Source organism: Neolamprologus brichardi, chromosome 6 (assembly GCF_056152115.1).
Source record: "Neolamprologus brichardi isolate AB-2024 chromosome 6, ASM5615211v1, whole genome shotgun sequence".
Lineage (NCBI taxonomy): Eukaryota > Metazoa > Chordata > Actinopteri > Cichliformes > Cichlidae > Neolamprologus > Neolamprologus brichardi.
Genome location: NC_142109.1, coordinates 33,836,826 through 33,860,039, shown reverse-complemented (window position 1 = coordinate 33,860,039; position 23,214 = coordinate 33,836,826). Strand labels below are relative to the sequence as shown.

The following is a 23,214-nucleotide window of genomic DNA, read 5'->3' as shown; positions in this document are numbered from 1 at the left end:
CACCAACAGATATTTGGAGATGGAAGAGAACTGGATATCAGCTCGTCTCACAACTGCTATCCAGACTAGACGCCTTCTTTTGGTAACATCCGATACATGAGCTGCCTCATGTCGCTTCCAGGTGGGGAAAGAATGAAAAGATAAACCATTTTCAACCTTATTCCCTTGCCGGTCGTGCGATCTAACTTTACAACCGACCGCACAGCAAGTACGAACCATAGCTGGTGTTATCCGTGTACTTTCGCTCCTCTTTCGCTAGCGCTTTGTTCGGCCCAGAAACATGGCGCCTCAACCAAAAATCCTGGCCACGCCCCTTCTCGTGACATCACTCTCCAAAAGCCCTATTAGGCTAATCGTCGTGTCACTTCCGGTATTTCAGACAATCCCTTTCCGTGAAGGATTTTTAATTTGTTGTGGTTTTTTAATTTGTTGCGGATTTTTAATTTGTTGTGTCTTTTTAATTTGTTGTGGTTTTTTAATTTGTTGCGTTTTTTTTAATTTGTTGCCGTTTTTTAATTTGTTGCGCTTTGCACTTCCCAGCCACCGTACAAAACCGAAGAGGCAGGAGAAACACCATTCACCAAACAGTTTGTCCACCAGAGGGCGCTCTGCAACTTTGAAACGCTACAAACCAAGCTGATCCGAGCAGACAGTGCATACACAAGTAATCAGCATCACTTTGTAAGGACTACAGATAAATAATTTTAGTAAAATACATTTGTTTTGAAATGCTACTTTGCCTTACCTGCAGCTCCACTCAGGCTATGAAAGTCATCACTTTCATAGCCTGAGTGGAATTTATTCACAGTGTAATACAGCAAAAAGCTTTATTTGTAAAACACCAGAACGTCAGAGGCCAGGTTGAGCAAAATCTTTATTGACCGAGAAGAGCAACCACAAATGATGATAGAATATACAACCCCACCAGCATGCCAGCGTTTTCATAGAAACTGTACAATGTGAAGGAATGTATGGAATAGGAATTCATAATTATCATCAGAAGAAGAGGATGAGGAAGGAACAAACAGAAGCTTTACATCCATGTGTTTCGGTACAGTACGAGTTTGCTTCATATTTAATGTCACTGGTCAGTCGTGTTTTTAAAACCTTCATTCTTCATTTAAATAGCGAGCATGTGTTTTCTCTGGTAGTGTCACCTGACTGTTCATGTCAGTTTTCCTCTGTCTGCGGATGAGACCAGACGCCGCCGAGGTCTCCGGCAGTGGCGGCAGCAGCAGACGGCGCCTGGCTCAGCCTCCTCCACACCTGGGATCTCCTGACTGCAACCTATGAAGCGATCTGAACGAATGAGAGCGGCGGGGAGGGGGCAAACATTAAGGCAAAGTGGGGTGGGGAAGAAAAATCTAAAAATGTTTTTACCGTTTTTCTCCACGTGATCGTAGTTGGTGCTAAGGCCTCTTGGTTAAAAGAAGCGAGAGTGCCAGATTAAAATTTCTCCAATTGTTAACATTCAGTTCCCTCCGATTACAGGAAGCGTTTAGCGTGGAGGGGGCAGTGGGCATGTGCAGAGCTGCCATTCAGTAACCTGTATAAACAGTCTCCACTACAACAGGGCTACAGGTGGTTATTCGTTGGCAGCGAGAGCGAGCCCTTCGTATTCAGACTACTTGATCGCGAGCGCCGCTCGTGCACACAAGGCATGCTAAAGAAATATTAATCGATACGTAAGGCAGCTACTTTTTATACTTTCCACTCCCTTGTTCACTTTGGCCACGCCTCCCATCTGACGGGGAGCGTGCAAGTACATTTAGGGAAGAAAGAGGCGGCGTAGAGCAGCTCTGAATGAATGTGTTTCGTTTTGTTTTTCTTTCAAGGCAGGTACTGGTAATCATATCAAAAGACAGCGAGCGAGTAAGTGAGCAAAACGAGCGTGGAGCGGTTGGCTAGCGGGCAGACGGGGAGGTGGATGCTGGGGGGTGGTGCTAAGAACAGCTGATTAACTGTGGTGTGAATACAATCACATTACACAACCATTGATACCATTATATAAAAAAGGCAAACAAAAGTTGATTGTACAGTTGCTTTTCCACGTGTACTTATACTGAGAGAGGAAGACACCTTTTCGGGGGAGGTGGAGGGCGGGACTTAATCTCTTGAAGCAGTGAAAAACTGGAGGCAAAAACAGGAAGCAGAGGAGGGCGGCGGGCGCAGGAGTAAGGTGCTACTTGGCACAGCTCGGTGGGGCGCGTGAGTGCATGGACAGAGGTGGGCTTGTGCGCAACCAATGAAACGTTGAGCAGGAATGGTGTTGATGGACGGACAGACGGGGGGGTTAGGTTGCTGCTACTGCTGCTGCTACTGGTGCTGACAGAGCGGGGCGGGTAGGGCGTTAAGACAGCGAGGCGTGAGATAAGGCATGAGAGCATGAAATGCACGACGAAAACAAAGAAGGCAGAAATGGCGGTGGACGTGGCAGGGATGGGAGGAGGATGAGGAGGAAGATGGAGGAGGAGGGGAGGGGCTGAGGGAATCCCTTGCGGCCCCCCCTACACCCCCAGCTCCAAACACAAAGGCCTCTTTTAGTCTTTCCAGTCTTTCTTGATGTTCAGGTTCCACTCCCAGGACAGGTGGTCGTGCTTGTCGTCGTCGGTGAACTTGGATTTGATGACGTAGTTGCCACGGGCCAGCAGGCCCTTGGGCGCCTCCTCCACCGTAGTCAGGAAGTCGTATTCAGCACCACGCGGCCCATAGCTGCCCACCATGTAGTCTGACTTGTCAACTGTCAACAAACGAGAGGAAACGTTAGATCTTTGCATCACGCTCAGCTCAGATTGTGAACAGGCTGGTAATTACCAACATGTGGGCCATGAAGACACTGCAGGTGGCTGCGAGGAGCCAGTTACAGCAAAAAAATAAATAAATAACAGCTTCATAAGACTTAATTTTTTAAATATACATGGATATATAATTATAAAAGTTTTCTATAACTTCTATAATTTATACAACTTAATCCTGTAACATAAGATCACTGTGATGGGCTGTCACGAGGTTGCACTGCACAGCAGGAGATGGAGATATTAAGAGAGGAGAGCTGGACGTCAACCCAGCAGCAGGAACGCTCGTCTGTATGAGGGGGAGTAAGAGCAGCACTGCTAGAGCTCTGCAAAACAACAACCAGCGAGATCCTCGCGTGTCAGAAACAGGAGCACTCCCGTTCCTCCTCACAGAAACGAGCAGATACCCACTATCTCCTCCACACTCTTGATCTGGAAAACCTTCATGTGGATTTGCCATCCTGGAGGAGCTAGACTGAAACTGAATGAGCTGCAGGGAGCAGCTCACTCTTATTTTGGGGAGTGCTCTTGTTGCCTCTCCTGTGAACCTGCTGTCACTTTAATTTGCACTAAAAAAGGTGAAATAGATTCACAACAGTCTAACGGCACTGCCTTTGAGTCATTCTGTGATTCCCTGAAATTGTTATTAAAATAAAAATCTAATGAAATATTTTTTAAAAAGAAGCTAAACATGCAAAACACAAACATAGGCTTTAAAAAGAGCCTGAGTTAGCCGCTTTAGCTCAGTAGGTAAGCAGGCGAGTGCAGCAGTCCCAGCAGCTGTCTCTCCTCTCCTCACTTTCCTGTCTGTCTTCACTGCTCCACCATCCAATAAAGGCAAAAATGTTCAAATAATACTTAAAAAAGTAGTATTTTGTGAGAGGCTGTTTTCGATAACTTATAAAGCTTCAGGCCCTGAAGAAGCTCTGGATCACAGGAGGTCTCAAGATTGTTGCTTCATTGTTTGTTCAGCTTGTAACAATGTTGTTGTGACATGAGAGCTGCTGTTACATCTGTGGTTACTCAGTATTACCCATCACTCTGTGACTCAGTATCCCCTCTGTGTGCTTACGCACTCTTTTATCTCTTTCATCATAAGGAAAAAACGTTTAAATTTACTGATGAAGAGAAACATTTAAGTCGTGTGAGGGGTGACTGTGAGACTGAGGCCTGTACGTGTTTGAACGTAAACAAATGTGCTGTAGCTAACGCGCCAAGGATAGACAAGATGTTTTTAAACAAAGAGCCAAAGTAAAACTCCCAGCAATTATCTGTTAAACAGGCTCATTTCAGCTCGCTCCAACCTTTTTGATTCAACATCAGCGGCTGGCTCGATAATCAGCCCCAAACTGACATTAATAGCTCATTTAGCAAAGTAACAGCTGTGCATGCTTGTATATAAAAAGACTGATTAGCAGCACAGCTAATGAGCCTCTGGTTGTTGTAGGCTGCTGTTTGGCTGTTAGCACATGATCAGCTTTACATGCAGGAGCTGCATCCAACCAGTAACGCTGATCTTCAGAGGAACTGTGTTTGTAGAGACGTTTTTCACTCACTCTTCATTCCTTTCCTGAACGTCTGCTGCACATACTTCAGCCCCGACACGATCTCCCTGTTCACCTGAGGACACAAAGACATTGCATCAGACATGTGACAGTAAGACAGATCAACTGTGCAAAAGTCTTGAGCTGGCCCTCATTTCTTTAAACAGACTTTCTTCTGACTTGATCAAAAGTTCTTGAAGAAAGTGGTTTTTGGACATTGGCTGCTTTTTCACTCATTTTCAGTCTGTGGACCTTTTTCAGAGAAATGTTTTTTTTTCCTGTTAAACTAATTAACCCTGAACTGTGAATAATTCAAGCCTAAAAATGCACCTAACCTGAGCGTGAACCAACATTGTGTATAAATATAACATCAACTCGTTATTGGCTGCCTCTCACAGAAACAGAATTTGGTCCCATTTCTTCTATGAAACTAGTGACAAAAATGACAATAACACAATCTGACAGGCATAAAATACCATTTCGGCACCAAAAAGATGATTTCAACATGCTTTTAGCTGAAAACTGTTTTTTAAAAGCCTCTTTTCATCTGGTGAGCATCTACTACAATTCTCCTGCTACCAATTAATGCTTTAATGAGACCACAGATGACTTGACACCAATTACTTTGAGATTTTGTATTTTTGTTATTATGTGGCTACAGATGGCTCTTTGTGGCTCTAAAACCAGCTTTGTAATTGTGATGTGGTTCCAGATAAATAACAATGTGTGTCTCTTGTTTTTTTTTTGTTGCTATGTACATCGTCTGTGCCTACATTACACTCAGTGGATTCAGAGGAAGTGAGCAATATTTCCTATAGTTAATGGCAGGAAATAAATGTTTTTAATATCAAAGCCTCACTGAGCAGCAATCTGCCAACAATATTTCTGTAAAATGTGCCTCAGAGGCTGTCAAGTCCTGTCCAGTGACCCAAACTTCACAGATTTGAAAACATCACTATCAGTGGAACAGCTGTACTTTAACATGGTCTGCAGAAAACAAGGACAGATGCACTCATTTCTTAAACAGACCAGCAGCTCTCACCTTAAAGCTGATCTTTATTCTGTATTCGACTCCCTCCTTCAGGACGAAGGCCTGCTTCTTAAAGGCTTCCAGGTCTCCTGTGAGCAACAACAAACACAGACAAATCAATATAAGGTCCAAACCTCAGTGACAGTTCGCTTCAGCATTTTTTTTAATTTCATCTGTTATAAGGACTAGTGCCATTGATTCATTCATTCATGCAATCCTCTCACTCTCACGCTGATCAGTCTTCGCTAACTTCGCTAACCTGCTTAGCTGCGACCCTTCCTGTGTCGTGGCTCTTTGGCCAGGCTGCTGTTACTATTATTATTGTCTTGGATTTCATTAACTGCTTCCCCAAGAGCGACCCACAGGTCATGCAGATGGGGGAACTTGAACATCTTGGACTGTAGCTGTCGACAGCAGCCCTCCCTCTGCTGTGGACATCCGTCGTGAGCTTGACAGCCACTCAAACACAAACCTGCAGCAGGTGGCGCTATGCTGAGCTCACAAAGGCAGCAGAGGAGAACAACACCACCGTCATCAGCTGCAGTTCAAGATGAGACTTACTGGAGAGGCAGCTGAATATATGATTTCTCACAAATAAATTATTGAGTAAAACATTTGCATATGAAAGCTGGTAAAAAGCGAGAGCTAGACAGTCTGCAGGGCACAGAGCTGTGACTTTGTTTGTTATTGTCTCTTTTGGCAAAAATGAATTTAAAAATAAATTTACAACACAAATGCATGAAGGTGTAAACATCAATAAATCATATAAAATCAAAAAGGTAAAATTACACAATTATCTAAAATACTGAGTTTTTATTAACTGACACAATGTTGATATTTCACAGCACAGCTGCACTGAGCACAGTTACCACCAAAGTCCTTGTTACGCTGTGAGAATCCAGGAGCAAAGCACACATGTCTTTACCCTCATGTTTCAATCTTAAAGATTCACTGAACACATGTTATCGTAGCTCCTGGAACCATCCACTAACATCGTTTCACTCTGTAGACCTCAAACATTACTGTGAGATAAGGAGGTGTTAATTATAGATCACAATCGTGAGGTGAAGCTCACGAGTACAAACTGAGCTGCTTCTATTCTGAGGACTGCTCCTTACAGTGAGCTCCCACTTTAGCCTCTAAGCTTTTATTTTACATCTACTTTACATTCTGGCCAGCTGGGACTAAAACAGTGTATGACCTTAGATTTTAGTACCGAGCTGCTGACTGTGACTGTATCAGTTTATATTAAAAAGAAATAAAAACGAGTGGATCAAACTTGGACCATAAACAATTTAAAACTGCTTTTAATTAGAGACGTCAGGCTGTTTCACCAAAGCAGGATGAAAACGTCACCCAAGCATCTTGTCTTCTGTTTTAAACGATGTGCAACTTCTGCCTTTACAGCAGTACCTTCTTTTGTTATCTACCCCTTCCTGAAAGCACAGACCCAGCAGCTGACTGGTGAGAGGTTGTTAGCAATGTTCCCCACAGAGTGACATGACCTGAAAGCATTTACATGGAAACCACGATGGGAGCTCTTCAAATGATCTAAATACTGAGGAAAGCTGCTTCGGTGCTTCCTTTATTGCCTCCCTTAGCAGAGCGAACGGTTCATGGCGAAAACACCATCTACTACTAACAGAGAGTCTTGTTAAAAGCACAAGTTCCACTGGATCACTTCTCTACATGGAAGTGTCCTAATGTCTTAACAAACATGCTTTTTTCCTGTATACTCTGTGTCTCTGTGCTGTCCTCTATCCTGTTCTATTGTTACTCTAGTACAGAAAACAAAGCTAAGATTAAAAATGTGCAGAACATAAGTGATTAAGAAAAGAGGCGACACAGGAGACATTTTTAGACAAGGAAAGCTTTTGGTCAAGAGAAAGTAAAGTTATTAGTTGTCATACTTCTACGCTACAAGCCCGTCGAGCAAAAACTCATATGAGGCTCAGTATCGTGCTCAAGGACACTACGTCAACTGGCAACTTAATAACTGACCTTCTGATTGGTACCACTTAAAACCACCCACTAATCTGCAAACCACTAATTTAATCATATCTGAATTTAAAGGAAAACCTCTGCAAAATGTTTTTTGGTTCAGTAATTTCTAGTCTGTTTTTTAATTACACTCTTAAATAATCCAGATTATAACAGTTTCAGTTTTTTGCCTTAATCACGCCGCCCTGCGTGACACATTTACACATTTACAGTGAGTCCTCGGGACACTAAAATCATCTGGCAGTCCCGTGGGAGCTGAGTGCCATGCTGACCGTTGCTGCCCTGTTGCTCCCAGGCCTCTAAAAAAGTCTTTTAAACTGAGCTGTTTCTAGTATGTTCTTGCTGAGTAGAGTGTGTCCTCCTCTTCCTTTGAGTCCTCTTAAATCCAAGCTTCACAAGAAACCAACAACAAAGAAGGAAGTGAGCCCAAACAGACTCAAACCTCTGCAGAAACTAAGAAATATTTTAAAGTTCGGAAAGTTAGTGTTCCAGTTTTATTTCCTGCTCCTGAAGTACAAAAACAGACAACTTACACTAATCATCCTTCTTCTTCCTGCAAGCTTCTTGGCCAGAAGGGCCGATGGCGCGATATGGCAGCCTCGCTTCTGTCAGTCTGCCCCAGGGCAGCTGTGGCTACAACTGTAGCTTGCCTCCACCAGTGTGTGAATGTGAGAGTGAATGTGTGGATGACTGGACATGTAAAGCGCTTTGGGGTCCCTAGGCGGGACTAGTAAAAGCGCTATACAAATACAGGCCATTTACCATTTACAGGCCATTTACCTTCTTTTTATCACAGTCTCTGTGATCACAGAAGTAAGAGTCTTATATTTTGGGCCAGTCTGTAAGTCATTTGAACCCGAAACTGTGAGGGCGCCTTTTATCATCAACCTTATTAAACGTTTTGGTTCCTTGCATAAGAGGAGAAATGACTGTGCCATGAAACATCTTAAAATATTAGTTTCAGGGACTTTTTATTGAAAAGCAAAACATGTTTTAGCTCCAAATACAAACATAATGGGGACAATTCATTTTAACGTCTCCTGAGGGGGGGGGCACTTTTTGCCTCAATTCAGTGTTTCTTAAGCCTGACAATATTCAGCTTTAAGGACAGACACACGAGCATAGCTGAGGGCTATCTGTGACTTTAAACTAGAATTAATGGCAGGATTTTTGCAAAAGTCACAATCAGTCAAACTGGACTGTTGTGCCTTTATTTACCGTGTGGACAGTCACAACTTTATCTGAGAAAGCAGCAAAAGCTGCAACAAGCAACAGGACAAAATGTCCTGGACTGATCCAAATCTAGGCCAGCTGGGCCCAAAGCTGCTCCACAGGAGTGAGAAGATGCAGTTCAGACCTACAAGATTATAAAACTCTGGAATATTTTACATTAACTTTTAAATTAGTGCCACAAATTAAAAAACGAAATCCAGTCGCTGTAGTTCGTCCATTTCTCTCTGCTTCTGTGTCGGTAAATCTTATTAGTAGCAGATTCAGACCTTCACAGAGTAAGTGCTGCTGGATGGAGTTATAATAGGCAGAGTCTGTACTGGGGGTGCAGGACACGTCTGAGAGCTTTGAAACAGGATGAAAATGATTTGAAAGAAAATAATGGTGTGAAAATGTGATGGAACAACACGTTGTTGGCTTTGGCTTCATGGCCTCGAGTCTCGAGTCCCCCACCACCACTGAAGGAGATTTACTGGCCCGTGAGAGAAAAAAGGCGTTTCAATTATTTTATAGATGGGAGCCGGGAAATTAATTTTCCCAAGGGGCAACATGCGAAACGGGGACTGTTGGACGGCTGCACCAATAACACGAACTCAAAGAACCTGCTTGATATTAATTTTGTCTCTCTTATTAACTGTTACGGTTACGATTTTACAATAAGGCAACAATAATGTATTCGTAGTAACCCCAGATTATTTTATTTAATAAAACATCAATATTTGGTGTCACATGATACAAAATATCGCGCTACTATCCCGTATAGATTTTTCACCCCACCCCTACTTGTTTGTGAGTTTGTCTCAGCAGTTTGCTTCACAGGTGAGCTCATCACTCTGAATGAACTCGAGGATGCTCAATTATATCCTCTCATATTTACAATTATTTTGGTGCGGCTACTCAAGAAACTTGAAAATATCTCGCACATACTGAACTCAGCAGCAGATTCCTCTAACTTTAAACAAAATAAAAATTACTGAGGTGAGGATGTTGGTGGAACACCGAGTTATCCAGGACTCCTTGAGTCACGCACAAATGTTTTTTTTCACAGTGCCAACCACGATCGCTGCACATGCACATGGGTATGAAGAAGGTGCCCAGGCAGCTGGGAAATAGCAAACAGCTGAAAACCTAAAGCAGCGGACCAGAAGAGAAACCCGGAAACAAACATAACTGCGGGCCACTTATTAATAATCCTTCCCCAGGTTCCCCTACGGCAGGGGTCTGCAACCTTTAACACCCAGAGAGCCATTTGGACCCGGTTTCCACGCAAAAGAAAACACTTGGAGCAGCAAATACTTTTTGACGTCTAAAATGAAGATAACACTGTATATATTGCTTTTTACCTTTATGGTTTGTGTGAACAACTACGGTGTGTTGCTTATGAAATCCATGAAGTGCTACAGAGAAAATTACATTTTATTCATGTAATTAACACATTTTGAACTCTTAAAGAAATGGAAAGGAAACTAAAATGATCCACGTAGCAAACAAAAACTTGTGATATATATCTCCTTTGGGCTTTTGGAGCCTTGACCCGACTTTTAAAAACTAATTGGAAAAAAAGCACTATGCTGCTGAAAGATGAAAAATAGATATTTGCAAAATTCTGCCTAAATATGTATTTTACCTGGTTAATGTGTGTGGCGGGGCGTGGTCTGCAGCGCCGCTGCAGGGGAGGCGGACGCACCTGAGCGGCATCCGCAATCACGCCTCGCCGCCTTAACGTCTGTGCTCTCTCTGCTGTTGTGTTGGTGTGTGTCGGGCTGTGAGCTGCAAAGCTACAGCCGGCTGTGTGCGTACAGCAACCGTGTGTGAAAAGTGATCAATAAAGAGATGCTGAAAAGCGTGTTCATGCAAACATCGTCGGGTCTGCCGTGATATGTTTACAATGGGACTTCTGCTCCTGAACCTCTGCGCACAGCGTCTGCAGATCGGGGCTGTACGAAGTCACTTCATCTTTACGCAGGACTGTAAGCTGTCGTCTGTGAGGCGTGGGCGGTGTTTGTTTTTAACATAGTTCACGGTGGAGCTGCTGACATAATGTGGATCCAAAGAGCCATACTTGGCCTGAAAGTCTCGATAAATGCACGGCGTTTCGGCGGGTACACCAGCTTCCGCGAGTGTGACGCTTATATTGAGTGATGAAAAAAATAATAGAATATAATTTTATTTTTCAATATCACAATAATCTTCCAATTTAGAACTACAAGTTAAAAAAACTAACATGAAGAAAATACACTTCAGCTAAATACTTCTCATTTATTTTCCCAAACTACGCAGAGCCGCACTATAAGGACTAAAGAGCCGCAGGTTGCCAACCCCAGATCTACGGAAACCCGTAGGAAGGATCAACAGTTCCAATTTGGCGCCATTAGTTATCAAACACTGAATGTTGGGGTTCAATCAGAAACTTCTACTTGATTTCTGCCTGAACACAGACTCACCACAGAGGTCCAGGACCAGTGGCTCAGGAGCACCATCACAGACCAAACTCATCCGGATCACCTGGACGTTGGGAACATTGGGATCTGAGACAAGACCAAAGAAACAGGTGATTCAGCACAGACATAACAAACATGCTAAACATGTGTCTCATACTACCCAGATTACTGCTGGCTGCTCCATAGTTTATATTCATGACTTTTATTTATTCTTAAAGACACTTTAACGTCGTTTTCACATGCGGTCTGCTAAACCCAGACATTTATAGGAGGTCTGCGTGTGATGTAAAAATCAGCTACGTTTGAAGTGTTTGAACTCAGGGGAGCTGAAATCAGGACAGGCTGCTGTAGTTGGGACAGATTCTGCATTAATTACTCTTCAGTTTGTTCTCAGTCAACAATTCAAACTTTTCTCCTCACAGCAGGAAGCGTACTGATCATCAGTGTTTGACAGACAACACTAGGCCACAGGTTACTATAAAGACATACAACTACAGCTTAGTCCTGTTTTTTGTAATAAAATGCACACTGCATCAAACGGGGTGTAACAGTTCAATGACAAACCGAAAACAATAAAAACATCTGCTTCACAGCACCACCTTCCTGCACTGTGAAACCTACAGGGACCTCTTGTGTATTGTTGAAGCAGTGAACAAGAAACACATCAGAGTAATGGACTTTCTTTGTTTATCATTAAATCAAATAAACATATTTTTTCTGTTTTTAATTAATCACTTCTAAAGAAAAACTGAGATACAATTTGAACTGTGGTTTTGCAGAACCGTTACACACACACACACTAGGGCTGCCACGATTAGTCGACTAGTCACGATTACGTCGACTATCAAAATCGTCGACGACTGATTTAATAGTCCACACGTCGTTTGACGCTTTGTAAGATCCCAAAAGACGCAGGAATAAGTAGCAGAATTTAAGAGTGTAATAACGGACTGAAACAGAAGATGGCAGCACTGCATGTACAAGGATGCCAGCTGCCGTTAAACCCCGAAGAAGAAGAAGAAGCTGTGTCCCAGAATTCATAGCGCGGCCCAGCTCAGTTTCCAACAATGGCGGCAGCTAGTTAGTTTTAATATTACTCTTATTATTCTTTCTGGGTCACAAAATAAACGTTTAACATATTTTTAGGCGAGAATGTAGCTGTGTAAACCTCAAATATCTGCTCAGTTTATCAAGACACCACATATTTTCAAAAGCGCTCCGACGTTTTCGGAGACGTCTGTTACCCACTAGCTCGATAGCTAGCCGGGGGCAAGGCTCACTACCACCGCCGTCTTTCGCTACTCAGGTTAAATATATATAAGTCACTTAGATAACTTCAAAATGTTATTGTTTGGCTTTTTTTTTCAGTATTTTATTTGTTCCTGAGTAAATCGGTTTGACTGAGATTAAAGTTATAGTTTTTACACAGCTGAATAAACGTCAAGCAGACAACTGATTATCAGAAGTGTGAGATGCTCGAGAATTTACTCCGGTGTCCTGTTATATTTTAGATAGCAAGGAGTTTATTAAACTTCACCGAAACAATCTGCAAATGTCATTAAAATTTAATAAACTATCATCTTGTCTTTATTTTTAGTTAGCACATACCTTAAACACTTAAAGCTGTAAGCTAATGATAGTTATATAAGAGCAGATGCTGCTGGTGCAATAAGCTGTACGTTTTACGTCCAATGGATGATGATCTGATTAGTCGACTAATCGCAAAAATAATCGGTGAGTAGTCGACTATCAAAATAATCGTTTGTGGCAGCCCTAACACACACACACACACACACACACACACACACACACACACACACACACACACACACACACACACACACACACACAAACAGTGTATTACCAGCCTCAGAGATCCCAGGGCCAAGCAGGGCTTCCTTATATTTGCGTAGGCTTTCGTCATCCTTATCCAGCTCATGGATCTCCTTCACTGACTTCTGGGCTGGAGGTTTGTAGTTCACTGGCTCTGGCTCTTCGTTTTCAGCGGCGATAGCTGCTAGCTGCTCCGTAGTCACGTCATCGTCAGCCATGTCTGGAGAGGGAAAAAATGTGAGTGACGGTATAGCGAGCATGGAAAGAAAGCAGGTGGGCAGACGTCCTATATTCTTACTAACACTTGTCTCTTGGGGAGGCAAGTGTTTTGTTGTAAACAAAAAGACAAACTCTGCTGTGTGTAGCATTTTATGTCATCTAATCTCACTTCTTTGAAGTAGTAATAATGAGAGGGGAGTCATGAAGGAGGCGTCAAGCATCCCATGATGCAGTTATTTAGGTCAAATGAAAACAACTGTGTTCCCCTGGCATGGATGACGTGAGTCTGGTCTTTTTCACCTCTATTCATCCAAGCAACAGCTTCACAATAGTGTACACCGCAGTCGTGTATATTTGTTTTTCTCAGCGATGTTATCAGGGAAGAGTTTCACGGATAACAAGAACAAGGAATAACATTTGTTTTGTCCTCATAAACCTCCAAATAAGGAAGCCATCTCATTTATGTCAGGAAAGCAAGATGATCGAGTCAACCTGATGCAGAGACAATGGGTTTGTGTTTCATTTGCACAGAAACTGTGTTCCCGTTTTAAGGAGGCTGATGCCCAAAAACTTTCCACTGCTCAAACGCACAGTGTAACAAAAGCAGGAAGAGCTATGCTTGGACCGAGAGTCTTAAAGCCCCCCTCCCACCCACAGCAAAACAGAAACAAAACACAGGGCCTGAATGCACCACTGGCACTCTAGCATACATCGCATACAATTACACTTTAGTGCTGGTTGTGTATCTTTAATCACTTAAGAGAAGCTACTTTGATGTTGTAAATAATTACAGGAGCATTTTTAAAAAAAACCTTAAGGACAGCTCTGCACACAATGAACTCTCAGTAATGTGGAAAAACCAGCAGAGAGAATTCAGGACGTAAACTCTCTTTGCTCAGATGCAGTGACTCTGCTGCTTCACATTTAAAAGAATGTCAAGCGCATGAATGGAGCCATTTGAGGTGGTCTGGGCATCCTCACAGGACGCCTCCTGGACAACTCCAACTCCGAGAGGTGATTCGGAGACATCGGAGGAGATTTTAAGAAACAAGATGTATTTACTGAACTTATAATATTTTACAGGGGATTTTCTTAGGATTTATGTACAATTTCAATAAAATGTTTTATTTAATAAATAGATAAATGTAAGAAATAAAGGGGTACACAGCTGTGGTGGAGGACGTACAAGGTTATGACATAGGGAGTACTCTTAAAGAAAACTGCTGGTCCCTGCCAGCCTGCAGCCTGTACTGCAGGATGTTTGTGGTAGATATTGGAGCTGCCCACCTCAGAAACCCTGCGGCAACAGCCACAAACTCAGTGATAGCAAACAGTTAAGAGTTTGGGTGAGGGATGCTGGCAGGTGTACTCGTTTGTCTTTCTTCTAGAACATGTTCGCCTATGGAAACTTGTCAGTTTTTCTCCTTCTAGGCAGACCAGGTTTTTCCATCATCTTGGTCAAAGCTGAACACGAGCGAGTCCGAGCTTTCAGGGAGGGGTGAAAGCTCACTGGTGTACAGGAAAAGGATCAAAACAGAGCCGATGTGTTTCCTCTGACTATAAAAGTTAGTGAAATAATGTCAACATGCACGCTAGAAAGATCTGATGCACCATGATCGTTTTAGTCACTATACTCTTGATTTTTTTTATAATCCGTTCTTGTTTATTAGGTGATATTTAACTAGGCTGGACTTTACACATTTTTCACAACTGATAAAAAAAAAAAAAAAATCACTGTAATCTGCTTCAGTTAGTTCAACAATACAGCAAACGTAGCTGTGAACTAATTGTACCTCCATCTCCACACAGCAGTGCTCAGCCAGCAGTGTTTAATACCTCCATGACATTTGTTTACATTTCAGCAGCAACAGATGGATTAAATGCTTCGGGTCTCCAGCCTCAGATGCAACACTGTGTAAACTGTGGCTGTAACTAAAAGACTGGAAGTTTGAAAAGAACTGTGGATAATGCAAATGTCCCAAATAATTTTAGTGATTAGTGATTTTTGTGATGCAAATCGTAAGTTTGAGTTTGTCTGCATACCTCTCTCTTGTCTTATGAACTGCCTAAACTAGCAGGCATCATAGAAATGTCTATAAGCAGCACAGATGTGAACTATGCGAGGAGCCGCAGCCATAAACATGCCGGAGCAGGAGCCAAATCCTGCTTCAATTTTCATCCTTTCTATTCCTTACAAATGCACCATTATATACACAATCTCTTGCACCTGAAGGAACCAAAATTGTGTGACTATAGTAAGACTTCGAGAACATCTTCAAAATGTGATTATTAGCTGCTGGTTGCACAAATTCTCCGTAATCAAGCAGAGCCTTTAAACACCAAACTTTTACTTTGGTCAAGTTTCTCTTGTGACTTCAGATATACCTTCCACTCAATAAAAATATAATGCGTTATTAGAGAAATGTACAATGATAAAACAACAGTTTTTTTTAAATGCAATCTTCATTTGAGTTCATGTTTTGCATAACTAAATTGCAGATTTAACTGAGGTCAAATTCAGATCACGGTTACTCGACGAGGAGTGAAACTCCTGGCATTAACTCTTTTTATTTATATTTTTGGTTTGCATGGTCTCCCTGTTACGAAATTTCTTAAAGCTAAATATTTTTCCCACTGAGCACCGTGCAAGTACATCAGTCTTTTACTGGTAGCTTTTAGATTGTATTGTCCCACAAAAGGCTAATTTAATCCCTTTATATACTGCTATCTTATTCTGTGAGACCATATAATAATTTATTAGTAGGCAAGCTCCATATACTTTATTCTCCAAAGTTTGGTCAATCGGGCAGCACAGAAAGTGATCATTCTGACACAGTTTTACGCAAAGTGTGACCCTAAAGAGCCGTGCTGATGGGCAGTCAGCAGTTTTTTTTCATAATGTGGAAAACTGATGTGTTATTTTTCTTCAGCTCACTTTTATAACTGATGGTTGGTTCAGTAAATGTGTACTTAAACTTCGTGACACTGAGGCTCTGTTTAATCAGAAGGTCAGTGGATTGATTTCCTCCAGTCCATCTGCTGAAGATACCGAACCTCGAGTTGACCCCGATGCATCCATCAGAAGGTCAGAAGCTGTGTGTGTGTGTGTGTGCATGTCAGATAAAAAGTGCTGTATGAATGTGTGTGTGTGATTAGGTGAATGAGGCATTTTGAGTGCACAAATTAAGCAGAAAGATGCTATATGAGTACCAGTCCATTCACCATTGTAGAGAAAGGGAAACAATCTACAACTGTCCACTTTAGCTCATACTGGGCTGTATGTGTCCCAACTCAAATAAATTGGCCATCCCTGATTTTGACCTTGAGTTGCACTTTGAGTGAGCTGTCAATCACAACTCAAGTGAATACATTTTAGGATATTCACTTTGTATTGTTACTAATAAAAGCGCAAATAATAATAATAATAATAATAATGGATTGGATTTATATAGCGCTTTTCAAGGCACCCAAAGCGCTTTACAATGCCACTATTCATTCACTCTCACATTCACACACTGGTGGAGGCAGCTACGGTTGTAGCCACAGCTGCCCTGGGGCAGACTGACAGAAGCGAGGCTGCCATATCGCGCCATCGGCCCCTCTGGCCAACACCAGTAGGCGGTAGGTAAAGTGTCTTGCCCAAGGACACAACGACCAGGACAGAGAGCCCGGGGATCGAACCGGCGACCTTCTGGTTACAGATATGCTTCCCAACCCCCTGAGCCACGGTCGCCCAAATGTACCACTGCCTGCTCAGCCGCTTTTTCTCCACAAAGTGAGGAAATAAAATATTTATATTTAACCTAATATGATTAAATTTGGACAACTGAAGATGTTTTCATGAGGAGTAAGGACACCTGTAACGTCAATCCCTCACGGGATTAGCACAGGTCTGAAATATGGAACAGTCACATTTTCAGACAGTAGAAGTTACCTTTCAAATGAACTATCGTGCATGCGTTTAAGCTCTACAGTTCTCCTGTCACAAGCTTTTCCATTTGAGCAAACATTCAATAAAAAGGTTAAAAATTTAATTTCCGGTAAGCTCATAAGTATTTTAGATTTAAATAAATTAGTAGAATAATATTTGTGCTTTTATTTGAGGAAAGCTGAAAAAATCCCATGTTTTATGAATTGTAAAAAAAAAAAAAGTATCCCCATGTGTTTTCACTTTCAACAGTTCACGTGCTCTCACAGGACATGATGTAAGAAGTTAATAAAAGTGATATTAAGAAGACTCCCCTTGTGCTGTCATGCCAAATATTAACATTAGGACATTTCATGAGTGGACTAGAACCCAGTTTGACAGACTCGCCCCACACAGCCTTCAGCAGGCTCACAAACAGGACGGGAAGCTTAAAGAAACTTCAATTTCACAAACAGAGGAAGCATGCGGGAGCCTGTAGCCTCATCAGTGCAGTGTGTCACTAACGTTTACATCCTCTGTTTGGTGTTGGGTTCATCTATTTTTGTATCAAACACTAAGAACAACAACCTGCAGGGCAACAGCCAATCCAGACTGTTACCCCTGCCAGCCTCATGCAAACATTAATAACAAATACAGAATTTAATAGAGACATGGAGGTTTCTGCCTGCTGTAATTTTGAGCAGCAATATAATTTAAATTACGGCGACTGGTGCTACCCCTTTGTTGCCTTGTTCCTAGGTTATCGCATTCACAAGATTTTCAGAAAACTTGACCTCTGACCTTCAGGTTGAGTTCACTGAGATATGCAGATAGATAATACCTATAGTAATAATTTGAAGCTCCGAGGTCGCCTCATTCTCGAGTTATCGCATTCCAATCTTAGGTGTCCGTACTGGCCGCCCGCACGGCAGGGAGACAACAATAACCTGCAAACAACACTGTGTTTGCTCATGGACGATGATGTCAGGGATCAACGATGGTCAAGGTTAATGTTTGTTAAGCATTTTTGTGCATGTTAGTCAGCGACCGTGTGCGTGTGTATGTGTCTGTCTGTTTAATGCCATCTGTAATTGCTTTTTAAAGAATCATCATGATGTTACAACATGTTCAGAACCTGCCGACGGCTTACTTAATAATAATTTACTATCCAAACTAACAGCCCCACATCAGTGCTTAAAGTTTTGCAGACCCCATGTATGCTTTTACTGACCTGCAAGATAAAAAAAATAAAAAAAACTTTTATTTGTTTTTGTTTTTTAACTATAAACAAAATTTAATTTAATGTGTATGACATTATTTATGTTTTATATTCATCTAAATCTGAAAAACAATGTTGCAAAAGCCTTGAAATAAATCTAGTCTAGTACACTGGGCTGCTGCCAGTTTAATTATTTACCATTTACCATAATTAAGTTAACAGTTAATCTGCATAAACAGCCTTTTATTCTAACTTCTCTAGCTATAACGTGGATTTTTCTCTGTGTAAGGAAAACGGTGGTGTATGCGAGGAGCTGAAAGTTTGCTTTATGCCGTGTTTGTGCTGGTTGTTGATGTGGATAGACGAAGGACTCACACCAGCTGTTTATCAGAAAGGTTTTAATAGTTTTGGACGAGACAAACATGTTTTTTTTTTCACTGCAGCTGAGTTCACTTTCTCAGTAACAGCACCGTCTCCCCGCTTTTCACCACGTGTCTGTAGACAGACTGTGGCTCCACGTTAAACTGTGACAGCATCATCTCCACAGCTGCTGCTGTGTTTTCAGTCTTTTTGTTGAGAAATGTAGGAACTGCCTGGCCTGAATCTTCTAATACTCCACGTCACTATTTCATGTCTATTTTAGTCACAAATGTGGATGAAATGCTTACAAAGCACTGAAGCAAAGAAGTTACATTGAGGATTTTTTGTAATCAAGTGGTTTGCATTAATCAATAAATCTGGATAATTTTCCTCAAATACTAACATATAAGAAAAATCTGAGCCTGACCTACACAAGAACTGGGAATATAAAATGTCTTGTAGGAGCAGTCGAAAATAAGTGAGCCAAACTCTTCTCAGCTTTGAGGTGAACATCTTAAGCGACTACCAATGTGAGCGAATTATACCACTGATTGATTTATCACAGGGTGGTAAATACATTAGTGGGTTACCTAAGCAACCAGAATCTGCTATGTCCACCAATGCAACCAACAAGCTGGACACAATAAGCAAATATATGTGAACCGGGCTTCATAGCTGCTACTATATAACCATTTATTATAAAATAAATATCTTCTGACAACTTCTTTCTTTACAGCTTTTGCAGGGTTGGAAATACAGACTCGCCTCCTTGTATTATTCATGTGTAATTTATTTGCCAAAGAGAAATTATAAAATATATTATATTTTGTTATTCGTCTTTTGCATTTATTGAATTTCTTTCTTTTTTTCATCCACTGGGCTTTTTAAGTAGTTAAATATGTTCTGTTAGTGGACCAATAGTAGCACTGAGGAGAGAATGATTATGGGGACCTGCATTGACGCACCTTACCAAATCTGTCTACATTCCTGCTTTTCCCAGTTTCTCCCATATTTTAGGACCATCCACAATCGTGTTTTCCGTGTTTATCTAATATTGCACAAGCTGCCAGACTGTCTATGAAACAGTCTACGCATAGAATGCATAAAAACTGCATGCTATTTCAGCACATCTGTCAAAACAACCTGATTCTCATTGGTCCAATCTCAGCGCAGAAAAACCAGGTAAGGATTAAACAAACTAACTGCTACCTTAGCTGTTTGACTGTTTTAAGTCTCTTTAGTGCAAAAATTCAGTAAAGAGCGATATAGTTGGCTCTTCAGACGCGCTTAGCAGGGAATTATTAAATTTGGTACAGTTAGAAAGAAATTAAATCAAACTGAGCTTTAACATTAACTAACATTAAGTTAGTCGTTAACAACGTATAAATGAAACAGTAAAAACAAAAATGGCGCCCTCTTTCAACCAAAGTAGTGTCACCAAAACTATTTCACACATCACTGGCTTCCTCCTGGTTATGCTAACTTAATAAATCAAAGTTATACCGTGTCATCAAAACAGTTTCTCATATCATAGTCAGGTGAATATGCTACAACAGGTAAACTGAAAGTCTCCAGAGCTCCAGAAAGTCTTATAATTTCCAAATGTTGCAGCATTTCCTTTTGTATGATTTGAGAAGATCTGAGCTCCTGTATCGATTCGACATCACTCAAATAGTGGTGCACTCATGTTCAATCCAGCCATGATGCACGCCATACACAAGCCAACAGTTTGTTAACAGCTGAAAGGGACTCCAGCTACATTCAAGAACAGCAAAGAGGGGGAATGAGATGCTCCAAGGGAGTAGCTGTGTTTGCTGCTTTAAAAAAGAGAAAGACTTTCGCTGTGGAGGTGTGAGTTTATTTCTCTGCTGTGAAAACGTTAACGCCAACAAGTAAAAAGTCAACAAACCGGCGCCAAAGTGCCATTACATCTATGTGACCTTCATAACGGGCAGACTGTTAATGAGTAACTCCATGTGGAAAGAATTTAAGTTTTGTTAAAGTGTAATAGAGGCTAACAGATGATTATTTATTATTTAGGTTCATTATCAAATCATTTCACACTCTATACACACCTGACAGAAGAATGAACCTATGTAAACCTATATAAAAGCTCACTTAGAAAATAATAAGAAATAATAATAATAATCTAATATATCATGTAATCTCTAAATCGTATACATTTTTGTTCATAAACTAGTTCTTGGAAGGTCTGACTGTCATTTTGTCGTTTGTAATCTAGATAAATCTAATCCCAGATGAACAGAGTAACAACAACATATATTAAAAACAAAGTGTAACTGCTCTTTTTGTGGGGCTTTTTTTAACGTATTGATCTCTAACTAACACACAGATTTAATAGTTCGTTGGTCAAAGTGTGTTATTGTTTGCCTTAGGCAGGCATATAAACACAAAGACTTTCAGAGTTTCCTATATTTTTTTCCTGCATTAAATTAAATTAAAAACAAAACAGCTCTTTCAATGAATGAATTTTAATGAACGCATGTTTATTTTAAAGATAATATCACGGATCTTTGCAAATTTTCCTCAATTATGTATTATCCGCGAAAGAACCCAGATGAACCGCAGCTGCCATGGTGATAAAATAGTAAATATATCTGTCATTATTAGCCGGGTAACAAACCTCCTTTTGACAGCACATCAGTTTACTCACGCCACTGGTTCATTAGCCTGAACGATTAAACTCATTAATACTGAACAATGTGGCTCAACTTTTCCTGCCGCCGACCCCCCCTCTCACACAGGGTGGGACTGAGGAGAGAGACAAGTGGCTAGCTCGTTAACCGCTGGGAACAATTCAGCCGAGCTAACCGGAGCCTGCAGCTAACATTAGCATGACAAGTTATCATCAGCTGACGGGAGCGGGCGCGACAACGTATCGGCTTCACGGACGCGCGCCGGTTATGGTTGCTCTAGAGAGGGTGTTAGAAGCTGTCTTCGAAGCTGGAGACGCTTACCTTTAAATTAAACGCAGTAGTGTTTTCAGGAGCCTTTGCAGTAAGTGCGTTCGTTGCTCTCTGGGATCTCCTGCAAGTATGGCGAACAAGGGGACGGCGCCGCCCCGTGCGCCGCCCGCGCGTCACGTTCCCGGGAGCGGGTCCGCGGCGCGCACGCCCTACGTAGGTGACGCGCTTAAAAGCTTGTATTTAGTTTTGGGTTCAGCTTGTGTTTAGTTTTGGGTTCAGTGGGATAGTTTCGCTCTGCTGTCACACTTTGTACTGTGATAAAAGGTACAGACAATAACGGGACATATTGAAAACTGACCTGTGTATTAAAAAAACACTGATTGCTTCTAATACTTACTTGTAAAACCCTTTGAAGTACATGTTTGTTTGTCTGATTTAAAATCTTTTGTGTGTGCAGAGGCAAATTCTTACAAAACCTACACCTTCTGATAATTTTTCTTAATCATATATAATATGTGGCATGGGTGTAATGAACCATAACTTCAACCTAAATCTTTTTTATTACCAATTTATGTGTTCTTTCCATCTAATTCAATTAGTTGTTTTGTTTCTTTGTTTTTTTCTGGCCTTTTCCTGGTCTCTTTGCTAATGGCCAAAAATAAAAGTCATTATTATTTATTAATAACCAAGGACCAGTGCCTCGGGGCACTGACTGCAAACACTGTTGCCTTAAGTCTTCAGTGAGGCAGGGACAGGCATCCCCGTGTAGATCTTGAGAAATGCATTATCACACAACTGCAGTTGAAAGATGCAGAAGTTGTAAAGCCAATGGCCTTAAAACTAATTATCAGTTACATCAATTCTATAACATTCTGGAAGCCAGTGTTCAAATGCAAAAATGAGTGCAGGAAGTAAAAAGGCTTTTGCAGTAGTCTAGACATGAAGAAATACAAGTCTTGTCTTGAAATTTGTTTACGTTTTTATAAAAATATAAGATAAAACATGACTACATTAGTTTCACTGTGTGATGCTGAAAGTTATCAGTTAGGGCTACGAATTATCGAGTAATTCGAATAACTCGATAAAAAATTCTTTGTTTCGATGCTGTTTAAGGCACGGCTCATACCACGGTCGCTATGGAAATGTGAAACATTTGTGACTTAAAAACAGACCTGAAATGGTTCTCAGGAGCAGTTTTTGAAGAAAATGTTTGACAATGTTAACCCTACACACACTGATAACACAACAGTAGCAGTGAGGATGACACTGGTGCAGTTTGCACACACGCTGCGAAGAGCAGCTGAGCTCAGGTGGAGCGAGAGAAAACGTGTTTTTAGTGTCCAAAACAGCAGCTCTGTAATCAGCAATAAAAGCTTTACTGGGAAGTAAAGGTAAACTTCATATATATTTTATTGAGTTTGACCTTCTAAATGTACCTTAAGTTATTTATGCATTTTTTACTTGTGTTTTTGTTTAAATTTAATTTGCACATTAATACAAAGGGTTCAGTGGTCCTTCTTGACAAACGTTTTCATTAAAACATTGCAAGGAGTTAATTTTGAAAAACCTGCACCCCCCTCCTTTGTATATCTAGTATTGCTCATTAGAGAAAAGTATTTCCTTTCCAATTACTTGATTAAATAACCGAGATTACTCAATTCTAAGATAATCGGTTGCTGCAGCCCTAATGTCAATTCAGATACTGAAG

At 41.2% G+C, this 23,214-nt stretch overlaps 1 protein-coding gene across 1 annotated transcript; it reads right to left on the bottom strand.

Moving 5' to 3' along the window:
• Nucleotides 1-856: 856 nt before the first annotated feature.
• Nucleotides 857-21,662, bottom strand: LOC102795210 (rho GDP-dissociation inhibitor 1-like). The gene is made up of 6 exons (XM_087842162.1): nt 21,558-21,662; nt 12,906-13,094; nt 11,045-11,128; nt 5,382-5,458; nt 4,352-4,415; nt 857-2,740 (listed from the first exon to the last, which is right to left on the bottom strand). Exons 2-6 carry the CDS (start codon nt 13,090-13,092, stop codon nt 2,541-2,543), a joined length of 612 nt encoding a protein of 203 aa, XP_087698288.1. The 5' UTR covers nt 13,093-13,094; nt 21,558-21,662; the 3' UTR covers nt 857-2,540.
• Between the last annotated feature and the right edge of the window lie 1,552 nt (nt 21,663-23,214).